At 42.0% G+C, this 24,908-nt stretch overlaps 1 protein-coding gene across 1 annotated transcript; it reads right to left on the bottom strand.

Annotated features, from left to right (window-relative positions):
• Nucleotides 1–13,883: 13,883 nt before the first annotated feature.
• LOC125722504 (uncharacterized) lies at nucleotides 13,884–18,095 on the bottom strand. The gene is made up of 2 exons (XM_048998692.1): nucleotides 18,023–18,095; nucleotides 13,884–16,490 (listed from the first exon to the last, which is right to left on the bottom strand). The coding sequence occupies exons 1-2, from the start codon at nucleotides 18,028–18,030 to the stop codon at nucleotides 15,725–15,727; spliced, it is 774 nt and encodes a 257-aa protein (XP_048854649.1). The 5' UTR covers nucleotides 18,031–18,095; the 3' UTR covers nucleotides 13,884–15,724.
• Nucleotides 18,096–24,908: the final 6,813 nt, after the last annotated feature.

The following is a 24,908-nucleotide window of genomic DNA, read 5'->3' as shown; positions in this document are numbered from 1 at the left end:
TTCTGGACTTTGTTGGTGATGGAGGCATGTCCCACCATGATGGTGGTCGTGGTCCCCTGCAATTGGCATAACTCCACCACAGATATGGCCTGGCCAGTGCTTTCCTAAAGAAGGCAGGCGGGGTTGCTGATTTTAAATTTAGCCTGTTGGTGTTAATGCATTTGTGTAGTGCTGCCCAGCATTTAATGTAATAGCAGAACTCACTGTAGCACAGTGCTTTCAGGTGACAGCTCAGTCACACTTCTTTTTAATGAATGAACTTAATGCATTAAGTAAGTATTAAACAAATCATCACATGGTCGTGTAGGAAAGAGTTTGATATGGGGGGGGCACAACTTAATAGTATAAAGGCAAAGGCATATTTATAGGAGGGGTGAATGTAGCCAAATTAAATATTGGGGGTACGCTTCGGCAATAATCTGCTTGCTGTTCCTTTTGTTGAGGGCAGAGCTAATCAATTAAGTTAAGTGAGCTGGTTGTGAGATCTAACAAACACATGGAATGGCTGAGCTCAGGAGAGGTTTGGGAACCAAAGCCGTGTTCTTATAACCATCCAACAAGGTATCAGTCACTTTTTGGAAAACAGGAGAAATTCAAGTTGCTTTTTATTGGGTTACTGCTTCAGTTCTGACTTTTTTTGACTGCTAATACATGCTTTCTACTCAGACAAATAGCTGTAAACATTTTCATTGGCTGCCTAAGAGTTTTGCACAGCACTGTACCTGTGCCTCCAGAAATGGACACCAGGCTGAACACTGGATACATGCCATAGAAAATGTTATTATTGTTAGGTAGCATCATTATATTCATTTTATTGTTTCCTGTTATCATATTCACATAATTAATGGTATCAAAAGTGAATCCATTCATTGTCCTATTCAGGATTGCAGGGGGTCTGGAGTCTATTCCAGAGGCTATGGGTGCTAGTCAGGGAACAACCCAGTATGGGACGCTGGCCCATCGCAGGGCACCCTCATGCACTATTCACACACACATGCACACCTGTGGGCAGTTCGGTAACTCCAAGCCTCAGCATGTTTTTGGACTGTGGGGGGAAACCGGAGTACTCAGAGGAAACCCCACAACGACATGGGGGGAAACTGGAGTACTCAGAGGAAACCCCACGACGACATGGGGGGAAACCGGAGTACTCAGAGGAAACCCCACAGTGACATGGGGGGAAACCGGAGTACTCAGAGGAAACCCCACAGCGACATGGGGGGAAACCGGAGTACTCAGAGGAAACCCCACGACGACATGGGGGGAAACCGGAGTACTCAGAGGAAACCCCACAGCGACATGGGGGGAAACCGGAGTACTCAGAGGAAACCCCACAGCGACATGGGGGGAAACCGGAGTACTCAGAGGAAACCCCACAGCGACATGGGGGGAAACCGGAGTACTCAGAGGAAACCTCACGACGACATGGGGGGAAACCGGAGTACTCAGAGGAAACCCCACGACGACATGGGGGGAAACCGGAGTACTCAGAGGAAACCCCACGACGACATGGGGGGAAACCGGAGTACTCAGAGGAAACCCCACGACGACATGGGGGGAAACCGGAGTACTCAGAGGAAACCCCACAGCGACATGGGGGGAAACCGGAGTACTCAGAGGAAACCCCACGACGACATGGGGGGAAACCGGAGTACTCAGAGGAAACCCCACGACGACATGGGGGGAAACCGGAGTACTCAGAGGAAACCCCACGACGACATGGGGGGAACGTGCAAACTCCACACACATGGAGCCATGAAGACTGTGAGGCAGCAGTGATAACCACAGCACCATCATGCAGGCCCTCAAAAGTGAATCGCTTCAGGAAATGTTTAAACAGACTCTCTACCAGCAGTCATACACATGAGGTCGCACCGCTGACAGGTGATCAGGGGAGGAAGCATAATGCCTCAGCATGCAGTGCTGGGGGGCTGCAGAGCAGCTACATAAATAAATCATCCATTCTTATTATTGTTAAAAACAATCCACTGCCAGTTCTGACAGTTAAAATGTGTCAAGGTTTTTAATGATTTGACTCCCTTAATAGAAATATTTTGTTACCCACCTCCATATAATATTAATAGAATTTCTCTGATGTAGTTCGTAGTGTATTGCTAGAAGACAGTGCAAATAATTTCATCTCAAACTTTTTTCTTTTTTATTCCCTCATATTAATTGGGGAGTCAGAGTGCAGAAATACTAGCATTCAGATGTTTGGAATGGTTCCTGTAACATTCCTTTTATTTCATAAAACTGTTCAATTCATCAGACTTTATGAAAACTGCTATCGACAGACACGTTTGTAGTATTCTTTGAATATATATATTTAACCCCAACAGGATAACCATTCCTCAGACACAGCTGGACCTCTTATTTCATGTCTGCCTTGGGGGGTGAGTTTCAGTTTGCCGAGATAATCACACAGTGACACATTCTGCAGGTAAGTAGTGTTTTAAGAAGCGTTTAAATAAAAATTGTACCAAGCTGATACATAGTTAAAGGTTTTGTAAAAATTGTGGTGGTCGTGATAAGGATCGGCAACTATTACACTGCAAAAAAGACCCATTTTACAGTAACTGTAAATGTAATGTTTTTAAGATAGATGTTTTTATTTATGAATTAATCTTCAGTTGTTTTTATATCTCCTACACACAGACACCTGCTGTACTTTGTCCCAACAAAAGTCAAGGGGGAATAAAATTTATACTATTGCATAAACACGTTTTTAAGATCACATTTTTGATCTTCCATTTAATGCCATTGGAGTGCAATAATGTGCAAACTTGTTTATATATATATCAACATTTAGAAAAGCACAAATGCCTTTATATTGATTATAACTATTTGTACTGAATTGTGCGGGAGTGTATTGAGTGGGACTGAGCTTTTTTTAAAGCGTATATTTTCAAGATTTTGGTGAAATATAAACAAGTTATGTGGAGCCATGTGCACACGCAGTTTTATAAATATGGACTTGTTTTCTTAAGTGCAGTTTCATTAGACACCCAGGGTTTTAAGCAGAGTTCAGCCTTTAGAATCACTTATTTAAAGGCTTCAGGTGAGCTGTGATGTATAAAGCTTTGCTTTGAATAAATATGTCTATATACCTACATTTGTTCTACACACCATGAAACAAGCAGCAGCTGTAGCAGCCGAAGTGCAGACAGGGGCAGCAGCCCAAATGGCCTTTGACTGACTGCATAGATGTGGCTGATTCAGTCAGACAACGGTTTTCATGTTTTCATTCATTTGTAAATGTGTGGTGTAAAACTGATTACAGTAACCAGAAAAGGCTTCATTTATTTCAAATTGGGAGAAGGTAGGGGCGGCAGGGTGGTGCAGTGGTTAGCACTGTTGCCTCACACCTCTGGGACGCAGGTTCGAGTCTCCGCCTGGGTTACATGTGTGTGGAGTTTACATGTTCTCCCCATGTCGTCGTGGGGTTTCCTCCAGGTACTCTGGTTTCCCCCCACAGTCCAAAAACATGCTGAGGCTAGTTGGAGTTGCTTAATGTGCATGTGTGAGTGAATGGTGTGTGAGTGTGCCCTGCGATGGGCTGGCCCCCCATCCTGGGTTGTTCCATGCTTCGTGCCCATTGCTTCCTGGATAGGCTCCGGACCCCCCGCGACCCAGTAGGAGAAACGGTTTGGAAAATGGATAGTTGGATGGAAGAAGGTAAGTGATCTACTAGAGGTTGTAAAGACTGTAGAGGTTGTTTCACTGTTAGAGAAAGTGTTGTGAAAAATTCTGGTGAGGAGCTTCACTTCAAAATGGACCTCAGTCAGGCCAGGGCAGAGACAGGTTTGTCCATAACACTTTACAATACTGGTCAACAAATAGGCATATATTAAGAAATGAATGCCAAAGTAACCATGAGTTAATGCATTTATTAACAATGTACACATCAGTAAATCCTGAAGCATGCCCCTTAACACCCAATGAAGTCATACAAGATTAAGCATTACTTAATGTCTTTCTTACCTACTAACACATTTCTGACAAAATTTTTTTTTACTTAATTAGTAATTAATACAATATTTTCTATTGCTCTGTTGTTTTACCTAAAGATGGTGGTGGTGGCCTAGTGGTAGGATACTCGCCGCTGGGCTAACAGGTGATGGTGGGTTTGAAACCTATGTCCAGCACTACCACCATTGGGTCCCTGAGCAAGACCCTTAACCCCAAGTGGCTCCAGCCAGACTGTCCCCTGTAGTTAGGAAATAGGAATCATTTGGGATAAAAGCATCTGTTAAATGCTGCATATGTAAACCGAATGAATGCAAACCTAAAGACGGTGCCCTAAGTTGGTGATTTCCAGGGAGATTTTCTGCAGACATGTTCTCCCCGTGTCGTCATGGGGTGTCCTCCGGGTACTCCGGTTTCCCCCCACAGTCCAAAGACATGCTGAGGCTAACTGGAGTTGCTAAATTGCCCGTAGGAGTGCAAGTGTGAGTGAATGGTGTGTGAGTGTGCCCTGCGATGGGCTGGCCCCCTATCCTGGGTTGTTCCCTGCCTCATGCCCATTGCTTCCGGGATAGGCTCTGGACCCCCGTGACCCAGAAGGATAAGCGGTTTGGAAAATGGATGGATTTTCTGCAGATATCATACCTTAAGCCTTTGTGAGGGTGCAGAGCAGCTTTGATGTGTGAGTACAGGAAGATACTTGGTACTCAGCCCTTAACGGTTCCACATCAGCTACATGGAAAGGTACAAAAACAAAGGTCTTGGAGCAGTTCCGTACAGAAACGTCTGCTTTAAGTCAAACTATAGTCAACTGCCACCAACACAAAAAACAGGCAATTTTGGCTTCTCATTCACATACCCATGATCTAGATTGCTACATTCTCTGTTACACATATTTTATTTTTAATTACATACTTACTTCATCAATTAGTTAATAATGATGTGCCCCATCAAGTAAAGTCATGAAAATATCATTAATTAACAAACTATCAATTATTATTGGTACGGGTCATTAAGTAACTGGAAATAGGCAAACTTTTCTTAAGCATACTTAGTTCACTCAAGGATAAATTCATAATAAAATGTCTTACCAAGAAATGAAATGACGCAAACATACATGCATGTCATTAACCAACATGTAGAGATCACATTCCCTTACCACTGTACGTCGTACATTTTACACGTCAATAAAAACTCTTTCACAGAGATTTTTTTTCTTTATTGGAGGGTAGAAATTACAGTAATGTTTTGCTGAAAACAAACAACAAGCAAAATGAATGAAATTGTCCATATTACACTCTAGAAATTACTTTAAGTTTTCTGCTGCAAAGAACCAGCAAAAAAAAAGACAGGGATCAAACAAAGAACATCAAGTGTCTTGAAAAAGCAATTTTTTTTTCTTAAAATAGACTCAAAATGAGAAGAGACTCTCTTTGGCTAAAGTCAGGGCGGCCCGTGGCATAGGCAATATAGGCAAATGCTAAGGGCGACATCCATCCAGGGGGCGCCACAAACGGAAGAAAAAAAGTGTAAGATTCCACTATTCTTAAAACTAGTTGGTATTAATGTCTTAATATGAAAAGAACAAGTCCACATGAATTTACCTGCTTAGCAAAGCCTATTACATAGTAGTAGTAGTAGTAGTAGTAGTAGTAGTAGTAGTAGTAGTAGTAATAATAATAATAATAATAATAATAATAATAATAATAATAATAATAATAATGATGATGGGGCGGCATGGTGGTGCAGTGGTTAGCACTGTTGCCTCACACCTCCGGGACCCGGGTTCGAGTCTCCGCAGTCACATGTGTGTGGAGTTTGCATGTTCTCCCCATGTCGTCGTGGGGTTTCCTCCGGGTACTCCGGTTTTCCCCCCCACAGTCCAAAAACATGCTGAGGCTAATTGGACTTGCTAAATTGCCCGGAGGAATGCATGTGTGAAAGTGAATGGTGTGTGAGTGTGCCCTGCGATGGGCTGGCCCCCTATCCTGGGTTGTTCCCTGCCTCATGCCCATTGCTTCCGGGATAGGCTCCGGACCCCCGTGACCCAGAAGGATAAGCGGTTTGGAAAATGGATGGATTTTCTGCAGATATCATACCTTAAGCCTTTGTGAGGGTGCAGAGCAGCTTTGATGTGTGAGTACAGGAAGATACTTGGTACTCAGCCCTTAACGGTTCCACATCAGCTACATGGAAAGGTACAAAAACAAAGGTCTTGGAGCAGTTCCGTACAGAAACGTCTGCTTTAAGTCAAACTATAGTCAACTGCCACCAACACAAAAAACAGGCAATTTTGGCTTCTCATTCACATACCCATGATCTAGATTGCTACATTCTCCGTTACACATATTTTATTTTTAATTACATACTTACTTCATCAATTAGTTAATAATGATGTGCCCCATCAAGTAAAGTCATGAAAATATCATTAATTAACAAACTATCAATTATTATTGGTACGGGTCATTAAGTAACTGGAAATAGGCAAACTTTTATTAAGCATACTTAGTTCACTCAAGGATAAATTCATAATAAAATGTCTTACCAAGAAATGAAATGACGCAAACATACATGCATGTCATTAACCAACATGTAGAGATCACATTCCCTTACCACTGTACGTCGTACATTTTACACGTCAATAAAAACTCTTTCACAGAGATTTTTTTTCTTTATTGGAGGGTAGAAATTACAGTAATGTTTTGCTGAAAACAAACAACAAGCAAAATGAATGAAATTGTCCATATTACACTCTAGAAATTACCTTAAGTTTTCTGCTGCAAAGAACCAGCAAAAAAAAGACAGGGATCAAACAAAGAACATCAAGTGTCTTGAAAAAGCAATTTTTTTTTCTTAAAATAGACTCAAAATGAGAAGAGACTCTCTTTGGCTAAAGTCAGGGCGGCCCGTGGCATAGGCAATATAGGCAAATGCTAAGGGCGACATCCATCCAGGGGGCGCCACAAACGGAAGAAAAAAAGTGTAAGATTCCACTACTCTTAAAACTAGTTGGTATTAATGTCTTAATATGAAAAGAACAAGTCCACATGAATTTACCTGCTTAGCAAAGCCTATTACATAGTAGTAGTAGTAGTAGTAGTAATAATAATAATAATAATAATAATAATAATAATAATAATAATAATAATAATAATAATAATAATAATAATAATGATGATGATGATGGGGCGGCATGGTGGTGCAGTGGTTAGCACTGTTGCCTCACACCTCCGGGACCCGGGTTCGAGTCTCCGCAGTCACATGTGTGTGGAGTTTGCATGTTCTCCCCATGTCGTCGTGGGGTTTCCTCCGGGTACTCCGGTTTTCCCCCCCCACAGTCCAAAAACATGCTGAGGCTAATTGGACTTGCTAAATTGCCCGGAGGAATGCATGTGTGTGTGAATGGTGTGTGAGTGTGCCCTGCGATGGGCTGGCCCCCCATCCTGGGTTGTTCCCTGCCTCGTGCCCATTGCTTCTGGGATAGGCTCCAGACCCCCGTGACCCAGTAGGATAAGCGGTTTGGAAAATGGATGGATGGATGATGATGATGACGATGATGATGATGATACGTAACTTTCCTATGAGGCCACCGCGGCGCCCCCTCCACTTGTAACTCCCCTCAATAACGAACACAAGTTGATCTCTGATCACGGGCATTTATTCACATATCTATCCGGTCAGGCATGCCGTGAGAACTAGATAAAAAAAGCACATAAATCATAAAATTAATCAGCAAAAACACAGGCATTCTCCTAAAAATAACCAAAGACAAACAAGAATACAGCTCGCTCACGCCATTAACTTGCAAATTGGACATAAAATCTCATACCTCATTGGCCGCGATAATTCAAGAGGAGTTAAAGAAAGAAAACTTATGACTGCAGCTTATACAATAACTCCAATCCCCATGAATATTGACACTTATAAATTAAAACACTTTCTCAGCCTCATAACAAGTCCCGCACTTACCTGATCGAAACGAAAATGTCACCAGCAAAACTGACCAGACCGCAACTCAAACGCCAGATTAGTTCCTCTATAGAAATACTAGAAAGCTCCTTACAAACGTATGCCTTTAATTATAATTATGTTAATTACTAAATTCTTCATTTAAATAAAATAATACTGCGGATTCAGTTATGTTTAAATCATTCTTATATTTAAATTAATTAAATAAATGTAAAGCAGCATAACTGATCCTAACAGCAGTTACACTCCTCCATCTGTTAGTTTTTAATTTAGGGCACTGTCTTATTATTTAATTTAGGTTTACATTCATTCGGTTTACATGTGCAGCATTTAACAGACGCTTTTATCCAAAATGACTTCAATTTCTTAACTACTATATAACATGTGGTAACATCATCAAAATCACACTTTAGCTAGTTGATTTTTTAAAGACTGAACTGCACTTTAAAGTGTGACCAAGTGCTGCTCTGTACTTCTGTACTACTGGTAGAATCTGGAGGCCGTTAGCTGGGAAAGATGAAAAGAATTGAGGTATGAACATTATGTAGTGAAGGCTTTGCAAATAAATCTGCCGATCAGCTGGCTGTCAAGACTTTCACAGGCACAAATAATCCATGTTGTTGCACATTTAAAAACGATGTCTATGAATAGATATGAAGGTGATCAAAAGGCTACAAAAAACACTGACAAATCCTGACAATCCCCAGTCATAGCAACCACTTTTGAAAGGCCAATACATCAAAATGTATTAGAAAAAATATTGTAGGTCAATGAAACGTGTCCCACCCCAGTGGTTAAATGACACAGAATTTGATGCACTCCCCAAAGGTGTAGCCCCAAGTAAAAATACCAAGTTTGGCCTCAAAGGACCAAAGAATTGCTGAGATATGTTAACACACAGTGATTGGCGGCATCACTATCAAAATCATTTGAATGTGATGGACAAATCGCTTTGCAAGTCAAAAGTTCCTCAGGTTTCACTTATGAGGCTGGGTACTAAGACAATCCATCCATTCATTTTCTTAACCGCTTATCCCACTGGGTCGCGGGGGGTCCGGGGCCTATCCTGGAAGCAATGGGCACGAGGCAGGGAACAACCCAGGATGGGGGGCCAGCCCATAGCAGGGCACACTCACACACCATTCACGCTCACACGCACACCTACGGGCAATTTAGCAAGTCCAATTAGGCTCAGCATGTATTTGAACTGTGGGAGGAAACCGGAGTACCTGGAGGAAACCCCACGACGACATGGGGAGAACATGCAAACTCCACACACACGTAACCCAGGTGGAGACTCGAACCCGGGTCCCAGAGGTGTGAGGCAACAGTGCTGACCACTGCACCACCATGCCGCCCCCCCCAGGTCAATCCATTCAACAGTTATTAGCCACAAGGCATGTTTACTTATTGCAACACCACCTAGTGGTGGAATGACACTATTTTTGTTTTTATTCCTCAGAATTGGGCCCCAAGTCCAGTCACCAAATCAATTTTAACCAATCAAAGTTTTGTTTGAGATATGGCCACACATCCTGTTCAGTGGCTTTGTCATCAAATTCATTGGATGATAGTGGCCATAGCATCTGACTTTTAGTAACCTTTGGTCACAATCCCTTCTAGATGATGCACCCCAAATTTGATGATGATGATTGGATCAACAGCCTAGGTTTCCAAAAAACTTTTTTTTCAGAAAAATTCAAAATGACAATATGACAGACTTAATTAATGAGTGCAAACGAAGTTAGACAAGCCATGGCTTTAAACACACCGAAGATCATAATCCCAGGCTTAAGAATTCAGAATTTACATGCAGAAACATATCTTGAAATTTGGCCTGATGCTGTTGCTACAGGAATGAATGGATTAAACCCAAATTTGGTGAGCCAGTATTTTGGATGGGCCTCTGTCAGGGTGCCAAATTAAAAAATTGAAGATTGGACCAAATTTTTGGCCTGTGCAAAATGTTCACTAAAATCCAATAACAAATCATTGCTGAGTTATTGCCTCACATCCTATTTAGTGGCTTTGTCTTGAAATTCTTTGGACGACAGTGGCCATAGCATTTGATATAGCATGATTCTTTGAATACCTTTTGGTCCCCTATATTGTAGACCATGCACACCAAGTTTGGTGGTGATTGGATCAACTGCCTAGGACAAGTTCACAAAAGTAGGTTTTCTGAAAAATTCAGAATGACAGAAAATCCAATAAGGAAATTAACGGCAATGGATGAATTTGAATCGGGATGAGCAAAGGATTCAGAGGAATGAAAGATCACAAATCTAGGCCAAGGGGTGTTAACATACTTCATATATCAAGTATAATACCCGTAAGAAATGAGTTTATTATAAGAATGTCCGCTAAAGTCAGCTAAAACTGCTTAATTTCATTCTTTTTAGCTGAGTATTTTTTTCACCCTGGTGCTTGTTGGTAATACCCCAGTGAGTACAGTGCACGCCCCCTCCCCCAAACAGATTCTTCCCAAAAAAACGCGCCAACTTCCTTCACGAGGGAAAGATTTGGGATCCATTTAGCCTTTATTTAAGAACATAAGAACATAAGAACATAAGAACTATACAAACGAGAGGAGGCCATTCGGCCCATCAAGCTCGCTTGGGGAGAACTAAACTAATAGCTCAGAGTCGTTAAAATCTTATCTAGCTCTGATTTAAAGGAACCCAAGGATTCAGCTTGCACTACATTATCAGGAAGGGTATTCCATACTCTGACTACACGCTGTGTAAAGAAGTGCTTCCTTAAATCCAGCTTGAAGTGTTCTCCCGCTAATTTCCACCTATGGCCACGAGTTCGTGTATTTAAACTAATGCTGAAGTAAGTATTTGGTTGAACAGCATCCAAACCTGTTAGAATCTTATATACCTGGATCATGTCCCCCCTCAGTCTCCTTTGCTTGAGACTGAACAGATTTAGCTCAAGTAACCGTTCCTCGTATGACATTCCTCTAAGACCAGGAATCATTTTTGTGGCCCTACGCTGCACCTTTTCTAAGGCCACAATGTCCTTTTTAAGATATGGTGACCAAACCTGCACACAATATTCTAGGTGAGGTCTCACCAAGGAATTGTATAATCTTAGCATTACCTCCCTTGACTTAAACTCCACACACCTGGAGATATACCCCAACATCCTATTGGCCTTTTTTATTGCTTCCCCACACTGGCGAGAATGGGACATGGAAGCATCAACATACACACCAAGGTCTTTCTCATGATCAGCTACCTTTATTTCAGTGACACCCATGAAATACCTGTACTTTATATTTCTGCTCCCTAGATGGAGTACCTTACATTTATCGACGTTAAATTTCATCTGCCAGGTATCGGCCCAGTCACTAATTAAATCAAGATCCCGCTGTAGCTGCTGAGCCACTAATTCAGTATCTGCTACACCACCCACCTTGGTGTCATCTGCAAATTTCACCAGTTTACTGTATATATTGGTATCCATATCATTTATGTAAATTAGGAACAATAGTGGTCCTAAAATCGAACCCTGCGGTACCCCACTATGAACGCAAGCCCACTGTGACATTGTGCCTCTTATAACTACTCGCTGTTTCCTATCTGTTAACCAGTTATCAATCCAGGTCGCTACGGTACCTAAAATACCTGTCGCTTTGAGTTTAAGTAGGAGCCTCTTGTGGGGGACAACATCAAAAGCCTTTTGGAAATCTAAGTAGATGACATCATAGGCCTTCTTATCATCAACTTCCTGAGTAGCTTCCTCAAAAAACTCCAACAGATTTGTTAAACAGGATCTACCTCTCCTAAATCCATGCTGGCTATCCCGCAAAATGTTATTAGAGTCCAGGTAATCTACCATTTTCTCTTTGATTATAGCCTCCATAACTTTACCAGTTATACAAGTTTATTTATTTATTTATTTGTAATAGAGTATAAACGACTCACATATTTTAATTAATTACTTACATTCAGTGCTGTGTGTGGTTGTGCATTGACTTTAATAGGAAGGAGTGTCTGCAGGTTTTCTGCACCACACACAGGTACCAGCCCGTGTCCTTCCTCTCCAGTCGCCTCACTGTGACGCTGAGCACTTTATTAACTCTTTCATCACTGAGCTCCACAGGCCTCCCATCCAAACTCCCAGAATTCTCTACACAGGAGCCCCTGCCCATCCTACACCACATCATGTCAATGTAAATGTCAGTATAGTGACACTGAATACTGACAGTGTCTCCTTTCATAGGCGTCACCTCCTGTTTGTCCACAAGCTGCCCTGGAGATCCTGAAGACACAAATCAGAAACAAAGGAAGCACTAACGTTTGCATAACAATAAGATATTCTCACTATGATTATGAACCAGTAACAAGATGTTTATATCGTCTTTCCGTACATTTTATGCATATCTATAGCTAAGCTATGACATTTGTCATATTACTTATCATACTTAACACGGGGGCAGCATGGTGGCGCAGTGGTTTGCCCTGCTGCCTTACAGCAAGAAGGTCCTGTGTTCAATCCTAAGTCCTTTCTGCGTGGAGTTTGCACGCTCTCCCTCTGTTTGTCTGAGTTTTCACCAGGCGCTGTAGTTTCCTCCCACGGTCCAAAAGCATTCAAGAGGGGTTGAATGGTGAGTCTAAATTGGTCCTGTAGTTGTGTGTGCACCCTGTGGTGTGTTGGTGATTCCCCAGGGTTGGTTCCCACTTGAGCCCAGTGTTCTTGGGATAGGTTCCAGTCCCCAGGCAACCCCAGTTGGAATTAAGTGGCTTCAGAAAATGGATGGATGGATACTTAACCCCTGTAGAAGCCCATGTAAACTGATATGGTTACTTTTTCCACGCTACATTTATCATATTGGGAAAAATTTAAATGCATAGCAGCGGCCCTTCTACCTCCGACGAGCTAAAAGGTGTGGCACAAGTCCCCTTATCCTCAGGACACTTTATAACTGTGTCATCAAGAGCATCCTAACTGGATGCGTCGCCGGCTGGTATGATAGCCACACCACCTACCCCAGCAAAGCTCTGCAAGTAGCAGCACGGTGTGGGGAATATCATTATGAGATGAGCTTCCTGTCAGGGTCAGCTCCTGTTGTCCCAGTCTTGCATCCATAGCTTCTGGCTTTGACCTTGAATAGGATAAGTGCTACAGCCAATGGATGGATATTCCATACTTACATGCACTTCACACATTAATGTCAAATGAGAGTATAATTTTCTTTACATACACTGTTAAGTATTAACATGGTCTATATGAGTAATTATGTAACTAATATTAAATAAATTTAAAGAATATATACCATGCAGTGTTGGCCTCCCATCTGCAGGGTAGGCCACACGAATCTCAGCCATAGTCTGTGCCTATGTGTATAGACTTTGCGTGTCCTGAATATGTCACATTAGACATAGATTGATATCAAGCTTGGTACTTCATGATTAAAGCTAAATCAATAACGTAAAACATTCCCATTTAAATATTCAATTGCTTGGAAAAAGGCCTATTTACCAATTAAACCCGTAGCAATAGCACATAAATCCATTAAATACACAGATTAAGTTTAATTTGGTCTCAGATATTACAAAACCTCATGAATAATACACTGACATTAGGTCTATATATTTGTGTGTTTTTTTTCCCATTAGCCTAGCCTACTTTTTGTCTCTGGGGAAAAGGATACGAATGAACTCGCATGTACGCTAAACATGACTTTATACACAAACACGGAATGTAGTGTCCAGTGTTCAAACTCATTGATTTCAGGTCATTTTCACCTGTTGAAATGATTGAAGACAACAAAAAGATCATTTAAAGCATAAATGCATTTATTTTCTAATTAGATGTCAGCAAAACATTAAACATTTGTATGTAGTAATTGCAAGAAAACAAAAAGAAAACAAAATGTACCATTTTAAGTTTCTGGTACTGTGACATAACACTGATATCAGCGCATTTAACAACATTACACATGACAGGCTAAACTATTCCTTCTAAGCTAGGTATCCTAAACTCAGTACGTCCAAACAAAAGCAAAAACAGAAATACTGTCACAGGTCCAGGGCGGATTGAGAGCGACAGCGTGTCATGGAGCAAGCAGAAACAGAGAGTGGACGACTCACTCAGGGATTCAAAGGAGGAAAGGGGAAAAACACTAGAGACACTAATAAAAACAAAAGCAGACCACGAGGGGTCAAAAACAAGACAAGGAACAACAGTAATCAAATAAGAAATCGGTCGGTGGGTCACAAGCTTTTTTTTTTTTTTTTTCCCTCCACCACCCCCCCTCTGCGGAGGACCACTTTATTGTGCCCGAGATGTTATTTCAGGTGGAGTCTAGGACCCAACCTGACACGTGTGTATAGACAAACAGGCACACACATATACAAGCATACGTTCCCACCCTCATGCAGACATAAACAAATATTTACACATTCACCCAACATTTAGACACACAGAAATGAACGCTGTACACATACTCTCACTCCCCATATATACTCTATGTGGACCCCTATTTTTCCTCTGGCGAGGAGACCAGAAGATCACCCCGGACCCCGCAGTAGCCGAGAAGCCCACCAGCCCAGACCCCGACCAGACGGCCAGCTCTTCCTCAGCCCCCAGCCCCAAATGGCGAACAGGGAACGGGGGTGTGAAAAGACCCCATGCCCCCCTTCGCCCGCTCAGATGTGGTGTTGGTGTATGTTGTTCTAAAGTGCTTTTAAAACAGGTGAAGGGCATGGCACTAACCACCCCCTGCCGACCAACAGCTGGTGTTAGCTCGGCCTCTCCCCAGAGCCCTCAATGTCTATGTGTGATTAAAATTGAGATGTGGGCCCTGGCACCAGAGGTAAGGCTGAATGAACAGACCGCCCTCTGGATGCCATTCTGTGTGCCCATCCCCAATGCCCTAAATGTATGTGTCATGAGAGAGTAAGTAATGAGAGTGTCTACGTTGTAGTGTATGAATGAGGTACAGGTGGTCGCGAGGGGACAGAGGAGGAATACCTACCCTGCATCCCAGCAACGCACCTACACCTCAAAGCCCTACATGTGTGGTGGTGTGATGGAGCGGGAGGAGGGAAGCATTTAGGGATGGGGAGGAAAGGAATGGGGGGGGGGCAAAATACCTCCCCCCCCGGAGCCAGCTCCCCCGCTGACCCCCATAGGCACTCCCCGTTCCCCGAAATCCATCCAGGGAGGGGGGCCCAGGCCCATCCAGACCGGGGCCCAAGGCAGCAGCACCACCGGGCCCCACAGAGCCCAAGGCGCCCCACCGGACCCCACTACAAAGGAAAAGCTACCCCCGCCCCAGCATTCAGTCAACTCCCAGACTGCACAAGACAAAAGACATCCAAAGACATTGTACCTCTCTGAAAGGTAGAAACGTTTCACCGCTCGTCCAAGCAGCTTTGCATGTGCAAATGCACAACCCCTCACTCAACAGAGGTAGAGGCATTAGGCACAACTTGTCTCCAATTTAACCTGCGGCCCTCTCATCATTTGCCAAAACAAAAATTATTCCCAGGAAAAAAACAGACCCAATTCACACCTCCACCAGGTGGACCACCCTTAACGACCCACTCTATTGGAGTAGGAGGGACTGCTAAGGTGTGATGGTTACATCTACCCGCAACTCCCCCCCCCCACTTTGTTTCACTCAACGAGCCCCCTTATACTACTTACCCAGGAGGATAAATATGTGGACACTTACTACCTCCCTCAGTCTGAAGAAGCTGCTTGGATGAGCAGCGAATCGTTTCTAACTTTCAGAGACAAGTCCAGTTGCCACGAGTCAACCACCAGAGAGTATGGTCTAAGGTTTCCTGGTCCTTCTGTTCCTCTGTGGTGAAGGGTACCTTAAGGGTACCTTCACCACATTGCCATTTGATACTGACACCTTCACATTGCCTGCTTCTAAATCGCCAACGATCAGTTCTTCCAATAATAATTTGTCCACCTTAGTTTCAACAATATCCAAATTTATAGCATTCGGCTGGAATTCACTGTTTATAACTTCTACTGCCACATCCACAATTTCCAATTCAAATGCTTTTTCAAAAGCCTTTTCTCTAGTCTCCTCCACTTCAACTTCTCCAATTTGTACTTGCACAATTTCAAAATTAAATTTACTTTGATCTAAATATTCGAGATCAAACTGGCAGAGGTCTACCAGCACAGCTCCTATCTCCAGACTGTCTCGATGGTTGTCTACAGGCTTTATGGAGATTGTCCTGTTATTTATCATAAAAGCCTCCAACCCATGTACATCTATCCCCTTATCCCTCCCAAGCTGGCTAGTGGGTGGAGTTACTTGGGAGCACTCCTCTTCATCACCCCAGCAGATGATCTCTTCCCACTTGTCCCAGGCTGCCCAATAAGCATCATCCGTCCAGCTAACTGCCTTGGCAATTCGCCTTCGGGAATGTGACTCAGTGGAACTGTCAGCCTGGTCAGAAGGTGATTCTGCTGGGGAGCACAGCTCTTTCTCATCTCCCCAGTCAATCACCTCTCCCCACTTGTCCCAAGTTGCCCAGTATCTGTCGTCGCTCCAGCAAACAGCTTTCTCAATTCGTCTGATTCTGAATGAGGAAAAACAACATACAGGCAATGCAATGGAGCTGTCAGTCACTCCTGACATGTGGACTACACTTCTGCACTGACCCACACCTTCCCAATCAACAACCGCATTACTGCACAGGCAGAGCTGCTATCTTTGGTCAGCTGGCTGGCGTGAGATTCTCAATTCCAGACAAGTCTGCACATTCATCTCCATATGTGTAACAGTCTTACTACCTTGTAAATAGTCTGGAGGGTTTGCAGACTACCCCAACACTTTTGATGGAGCTAATTTTAGGTTTATAATGGAACAAAACAGATTGACTACAAGACATCTTGAGTGAGGGTTGGCAACCCTGCATATGACACTAACTAACCTGCACATAAAATTTAAATATAATCCAAACAATATACTGAATTTTACACAAACATATTTCAATATACAGTCATACCTCGGCTCACGAACTTAGTTCCTGACCTGAAAAGTGCGTGACCTCAATCAATTTCTCCCATTTCAAATAATGTAAATATGTATTATGTTCAATATGTTTAAACCTCAGAAACGCTGCATTTTCTTCAATTTTTTATATTTTTCTGTGATCAAGAATCCATCCATCCATTTTCCAAACCGCTTATCCTACTGGGTTGCCTATCCCGGAAGCAATAGGCACGAGGCAGGGAAAAATCGAGGATGGGAGGGCAGCCCATTGCAGGGCACACTCACACACCATTCACTCACACATGCACTCCTACGGGCAATTTAGCAAGTACCCGGAGGAAACCCCACGACGACATGGGGAGAACGCGACCAAGAATATAGACTTAAATTAAAATAACTTTACTTGTAACAAATAATGCTGTTGGCACGTCAAACTGTCGGTGCAGCGGTAAGAAAATCGGGAGAAGACTAACAATAATAGAGGATTTATACATGGAAAAATAAGTTAACACAACACGTTATTCACCATGAACTAGGACATATCGCCGACTTTCTCTTTAGGTCACTCTATACATACATATATACACTTCGAGCACGTGCAGTACAACTCAACACCCCCTACCGTACAATCAAATTATGACAGACTGTGCACATATAACTGAGAGCATACATTTACATGCTAACAAATGCTAAATTAAATAAAACATTAAAACTGAGCATACGCTGGTCGCTCGAAAGACGCCAAAACACGGAAAAGAACCACAAAACATCCCCCCAAAAAACTAAACAATCAACATTAAAAGACTAAGTAACAGTCAAATGCAGTAATTTCGAAAATATGATTTTTTTTTATTATTATTATTATACTGGACATTTCTTCGCGTTTCGGGTGGTTCTTTGGGGAGCTTTCATTGGACCCTTTTCGGGACGTTTGTGTGTTCGCGGCCCGAAACACGGTTCGACAACCGGTAAAAACATTTTGGAACATCTGGTTCGTAACCCGATTTATTCGTGATCAGGACTGTTCGTGGGTCGAGGTACCACTGTACATACAAAGACAGATACTAAATAATAAGATAAGTTATACGATAAAATGGGAGCAGAAATGCAACGTACCTTGCCATCTTGGTGCAGAAAAGCAAGTGAAGCCGCGTCTTTCAAACCGGTAGCTTCCCACGTGCGGAGGCATCAAATGTGACCAAGCAACAACATAACTAAATAATAACATCATAATACGTATAGTTGTTATATAATAATGACAGTTTTATAAGTTTTTTATTTACTAATAGAAGTAAATAAGAAAAAAAAATTGTGTAAGAACTGCAAAGCAAGAATATAGTAGTAAGCATGAATCACACATTCAGCTCTGGATAATATCAGACAATGACTTAAAGACACGTGAAATGAACTGCACTCTTGGAGTCTGTCTCTCCCCAAAGCACTATGCACGGTAACTTGTTTAATATGGGAATTATAAAATGACACTTTGGTAACATTGCAAACTGTTGTATCGCGATACATAGCGATCAGTATGTCGAACTGTCACGCCCAGCTCGTACGATCCTCATGTGTGCCATGCCCCCCTGATTATCCACGTGTGCTTCCCCATTATACCCAGCTGTGTCCGATTATTTTCGCCCAGTCCTGTCTATTTCAGTCCATGTCTTGCTTTCGTTCTTGGTCCGTCATTGATGTTAGTCGATGTTCGTGCTTCGTCCCGTTTTAGTGCTAATAAATCCCAGTTTCCCCGTGTTCTGCCTGCCTGTTTCCTGCCCATGCGATCGCGCTCGCAACCAGCCCAAAACCTGACATGAACAAGGTTATACATCACACAAGCTTCCCACAAGAACCTGTAATTAGACTAAGCGCGTACCACACTGGGCCCGGCTGCCTTATACGGCAACCGAGCACGATCGCATCCCGCCCCCCTCCCCAGTTCTGCCCCCCTGTTGCACTTACTGGTCCGGACGCGAGCACGTTTTGTCATCAACCTGCAACTTTTTGTGTGAAAGAAACATAAGAAGCAAAGCTGTGTACCACAGTAGGGTAGAATTCATGGTTAATTTCGTGGCTTATTTGGGGCGGTTTTGAGTATGATGACACACACATGATTTGTCAAGTATACAAAGCAGAGGTTTTTATTTATTCGTGCTGCACGTATAGGAAGATCCACACTTTATCAAATATCTCAGGCAGACTGATGCTGCGCGGGATACCGGTGCGAAAAAGGTATTGCGGTACCGCATTTTTGAAAGCTGTTCGGTTTTACATTACATTACATTTCTTTAGTACTTGTACTAATTACACTATTTTCGCTTCCGCTAAGTATGGGATCATGACGATAGATAGATAGATAGATAGATAGATAGATAGATAGATAGATAGATAGATAGATAGATAGATAGATAGATAGATAGATAGATAGATAGATAGATAGATAGATAGATAGATAGATAGATAGATAGATAGATAGATAGATAGATAGATAGAAACTTTATTAATCCCTCGGGTAGATTCCTCTGGGAAATTCGGATTCCAAGAGCACAGCACCGACAGAAGTTACAAAAAAAAATAACAACGTCAGCAAATGTTATATATATACATATATAGATGCAAAGAAAAATAAAATACAAAAGGGATAAATAGAATAAATAGGAATAAGAGAATACAAGGGAATTGCACATTCCCAGTATTGAACCAAAAAACCAAAAGTATTGCACATTTCCAGTATTGAACCAAAAACCAAAGGTATTGCACAAGAGTATTGCACAGTGAAGTGAAGAGCCACTACAGCTTAGTTGTCCCCCCCTCCTTTGTCCACCTGTTTCCCCTCCCTCTCCCCTCCAGAGAGGAGTTAAACAGCTTGATGGCGTATGGGACAAAGGAGTTTTTAAGTCTGTTGGTCCTTGTCTTTGGGAGAAACAACCTGTCACTGAACAGATTCCTCTGGTTGTTTATGGCCGTGTGCCATAAACGATGGACTCTATATAGCAAAACCACTGCCGAAACTAAGTTATACACTAAGTTAGATCTGCACCCATCATGCTATATAAAATACTAAAACGTCAGCTATTTAAGTATGATGTCCATAGCTTCACGTCAGTGATTTATGTCAGGGATATACATTGACGTCATCAAAGTTTGATGTTTGAATAATAAATAGATAGTAAAGCATAATGTGCTGTGTGGGAAGTGTTTTATACGTGATCAGGTCATCAGAGCTGTATTATGGGATGTCACCAAGACAGGTAATGCTAATACTTAAAAGTAAATAGCATAATCATACAATAATAAGAAAGAGAATAAGGCAAAAACATTTCTTGAAATTTGGCCTGAGGGTGGCGCTAGAGTGATGGATGGATTGAACCCAAATTTGGTATGAATACCAACAAACGTACGGTATGATCTCTATCGATGTGCCAAATTCCAAAAAAGTTGCCAATCAGCTCTATGGGCTGCCATAGACTCCCATGGCAAAAAGCATAATAATAGTGAAAACTACTAAAAACTATAGGTATCCTAATAATAATAGACTGTCATCTCTAAATTGCCCACAGTGTGTGAGTGAGTGCATTCCCTGCAATGGACTGACATCCCATCCAAAAGTATACCATTGTGTCCTATGCTACCTGGGATAAGCTCCAGGTCCTCGTCTCCAGGATATGTGGTACGAGGATGGATGAATAATAATCATGTTTATTTCAATTTCAATTATTGGCAAATATAAACATGTACCAAGGATAATAGCAATAAATACAGTATGCCAAAATAAATGCTAGAGGAGAATCCTGCAATTCCTGCCCCAGTCCTGGGTCTGGGGAGTTTATTCTCACTGAGATTGCATAGGATTCCTCTGGCTGCTGTTTTTCTCCCGTACACGTGAAGTGCTACTTCTTCATTGCCCACATGTGAGCCAGTATGTGAGCCCTGATCCGGGCTACCATCCCACCCAAGGCATTTCCTCTGTATGCTGCTTCCTGCAGCCCTGCAGTGGATGAAAGGAAAGGACAATGGTTTGTTGATTTATAGCACATGTATTGTTATATTTTATATTATTCAAATATACATTACTCAGTAATAACTCAGTAACTACTCAAGTACAAATGATGAACAAATACACTAACTGTTATGATTAAGAATGAACGAACGTGGGATCAGTATATAACTAATACTTTCTGGTTAATTAATAAATTAAGTAAGAGTGTATTACTTCAGGGGCGGCAGGTGGTGCTGTCATGCCCGGCTCGTACGATCCTCGTGTGTGCCACGCCCCCTGATTACCCACGTGTGCTTCCCTGATCTTGCCCAGCTGTGTCCACTTATTTTCGCCCAATCTCATCTATTTCAGTCCATGTCTTGCCTTAATTTCTGGTCTGTCATTGATGTTAGTTAGTCTTAGTGCTGTCTGCTCCGTCCCGATCTCGAATAAATCCTCGTTTTCCCCGTACTCTGCCTGCTTCCTGCCCGCTTGTCAGTAGTTACTTTGTCTCATAGGTAATTACTTTGTCTCGTAATTAATGATGTGTACAGAGTTGGAGTGGAAAGCCTGACGCTTTCTCCAACATATACTGTATTGTAGTTTGGTCCTTTGTACAGAGTTGGAGTGGAAAGCCTGACGCTTTCTCCAACAGTGTATGATTGTCAGTTCAAAGAGGGAGAGAGGAAAGAGCAGACCGTGAGGAGAAAGTACAAGGTCAGGAAGAACCAGGCAAGAAAACAAACAGGGAATAGTCAGTGACAGGCAAAACAGAAACTGTTAAACTGACAGAAAAAGATCCTAATTTTACTCATACAATCTGGAAGTTGTGTTCTCTCTATATTAAAGCTGCTATACAGAATCTGCAAAACAAACTGTGTTGAAGCAGTTTTTGCCTCTTTAACAATATTCCAACATAACATTATTATCATTAATTGGGCAGAATAAAATTAATGATATATTTTTCTGTGGTTCAGCCACAAATCTACAAAACCTCAGCCAATAGTAGGTAGGTCAACTTTTGGACCATCTAGTCTGTATGACTGCCGCAGTACGTGCCCCCCACATTTGCATTAAGTCAGAATCAGCATCCTAAGAACGTGAAAATTTAGCAGGCTGACATTGAAACAAGAAGAAAAGGGAAGACAATGCTTAGTATATTCGAAATATGAATTTAGTATACTTTAGGTATTTTAATTCAAAGTTTTGTACTTTTTTGATTAAATTGTACATGTTTGAAGTATTTTTATTTTCAAAAGATGCTTATAACTTTCCTCCAAGTACCACAATGGGGAGCTCACGTACCAGGTACCACAGTTTGAGAACCATGATTTTATATCATTAGACTTCATTCTGAAATGTAAACAGGACACCTTCATTACATTTTCCTATTTATCGATATGATTTACTGTTTGGTTAATCTCATTACACAAGGAGGCGAAGAACAGGGAGAGACTCTGAGAAAGCAGACCAGGGAACAAGATGAGGAGAGGCAGAAAGAACCAACCAGGGAAAGAGATGAGGAGAGACAGACAGGGCAGAGTTCCAGTCAGCAATCCAAAGATGTTCAAGATATGGCTCTTGATTTGGGGGATAAGACTACTGGTCCTAAACAGTTAAAACTGTCCCAGTACCCTCTCACTCAGGTTGGCACACAAAAAAGATCCTTCCAAGAAAACTGGTTCAAAAGCTTTAAATGGTTAGAATATTCTTTATCCAAAAAAAATGCTGCTTTCTGCTACGCTTGTCGAGTCTTTGACAAAAGTCTTAGGTATGACACATTAGTGAACGATGGAGTCAGTAATTGGCAAAAGGCACTGAGCAAGTTTCAAAAACATGAATCCACTCAGTCACACAAGGACAGTGTAGTTTGTTGGAACAGCTACAAAGCAAGTCTGTCACAAGGCAATATTGTGGAACAGATAGAGGCAGCAAGTGCCGCAGAAGTAAGTGAAAGAAGGGAGTACCTAGAACGTATTGTGGCAGTGACCTGCTTTTTGGGGAAGCAAGGAATATCATTTAGAGGTCATGATGAAACAGAAGAGAGTGACAATAAAGGGAATTTCCGTGAGTGCATAAAACTTTTGGAAAAGTTTGATCGATTCTTGCAGAGGTACACACCCCCATCAAACACAACATACATCTCTTGTAGTAGTCAGAATGAGATGATTGAATGTTGTTCACAAGAGGTAACTGCAGCTATTGTTCATGAGATGACGGAATCACAGATGTATGCTATTATGGCTGATGAGGCCAGAGATGGAAAGACAGAACAGTTGGCTTGTGCAACTCTCAAACACACGCTGGCATGCCAGGTTCGTTCAGTAACAGCTGTGCTTAACAACTTCCATGCCATAATTGAGTGCCTCTCCACTATCAACACACCTATTGCGGTGGGATTAAAGGCAAAACTCAGTAAATTCTCCTCAGTGTATTTGCTGATTGTTTTCAAGGATCTACTGTCTGTAACCGCATGTTTACACAGATACCTACAAAAGGAGACCATAGATATTGCCCAGGCACAGACATACAAAGATGCGGTGGTTGAGACTCTGAAGCAGAAGCGCAGTGATGCCACTGCTACTGATATTCATGCAAGGACAAAGGCTGTGTGTGAGGCAAACCAGGTAGCTGTTTTGGAGCAGTCTTCTGGACAGAGGCAGAAACGAAAGAAAATGGATGGATTTGCTGTTGAGTCAACCTGTGGGGCAGGCAGTGAAGTCTGTGGCTCTTCTGTGTCAGAAGAGCTTAAAAGGAAATTGTTGTTTTCTTGTCTGGACAGAATGATCTCTGAACTTGAGAAGCGTTTTTCTGGTGTTAGTCAGGAATTGCTTAATGGGATTCAGGCGTGTAGTCCAACCTCAAACCAATTCTTGTCTGAGCCTCATTTGTCAGTCCTGGCACTGCATTACCATATTGAACTTCAGTTAGAGGAAGTTGCAGTTGCCAAAAACTTTTTGAAGCTCCAGAGTGAGGCTGGTGCCATTCCAAATATGTTAACATTATACAAACTTCTGGATAAGAAGATCTTCCCCACACTGAAAACTGTTATTCAGGTTGCCCTAACAATCCCAGTTAGCAGCTGTAGCTGTGAGAGATCTTTCAGTGTCTTGCGTCGGCTCCATACCTGGCTGAGAAGGACCATGGGTCAAAGCAGACTCCAGCACCTGGCTGTGATGTCAGTTGAGAAGGAGATGCTCGAGAGAGTTGACCACCAAAAAGTGACAGACAGATTTGCCAGCCACAAGGTGAGGCGACATAGGTTAAAATAAAAAAACAAATCTGCAGAGTCATAGTAGTATCTGCAGTAAAGATCTTTTCATACATTGCATACATTGTACCATAGGCAAAGTTGCCTCCATCTGTATAATTTTTTAAATTAATATTTTGTACATTTGTGTATTTCACACTGTTCTATTTTTTGAGGGTATTTTTTATTTATCTGTATTATATTATACATACACATTAAAAGTGAATCCCTGTCCAAAAAATGCACTCCGTTTACTTTTTACTCACTATTAGCATCATTCATTACTCTCCTCCAGTAATTAAGGTTAGGATATGTATTTTTTTATTACAATCCATTCTTCTTTTGCAGTTGTGGTCTTTTGCAGCATTTTTTAAAAAACCTTTATCAAATTTGATGGTCTTGTTAAAGACTTTTCCAAAAAGTGTTTTGCTTTTCTTACACAAATGTTGGAATTAAATTGTTAAAATGTACAAAACAGTCATGTCATGTTTTTTGACAAGGACCCAGGCACAGAGAAACTCTTAGGATTTAATAAAGAAATTTGCAGACTTGCACAGAGATGGTAAAATGATGACTGATGACGGAGACGAAGACAACAGACGAAAAGGACAGGGAGGAACAGGGGTTTAAATGCACAAAGGAGACAGTCAGATAGAACTCGGGACAACTGGAGACATTTAAGGATGCGGGGACTGAAAGAGGCAGGGAAAAAGTCTCATTGTGACGAGTAAAGTGTATCTTGCCTTGCTGGGCAGCTCCCTGGGTGCTCAGCACCC

The sequence above is a fragment of the Brienomyrus brachyistius genome, unplaced genomic scaffold (assembly GCF_023856365.1).
Source record: "Brienomyrus brachyistius isolate T26 unplaced genomic scaffold, BBRACH_0.4 scaffold39, whole genome shotgun sequence".
Lineage (NCBI taxonomy): Eukaryota > Metazoa > Chordata > Actinopteri > Osteoglossiformes > Mormyridae > Brienomyrus > Brienomyrus brachyistius.
This window is presented reverse-complemented; position numbering and strand designations above follow the sequence as displayed.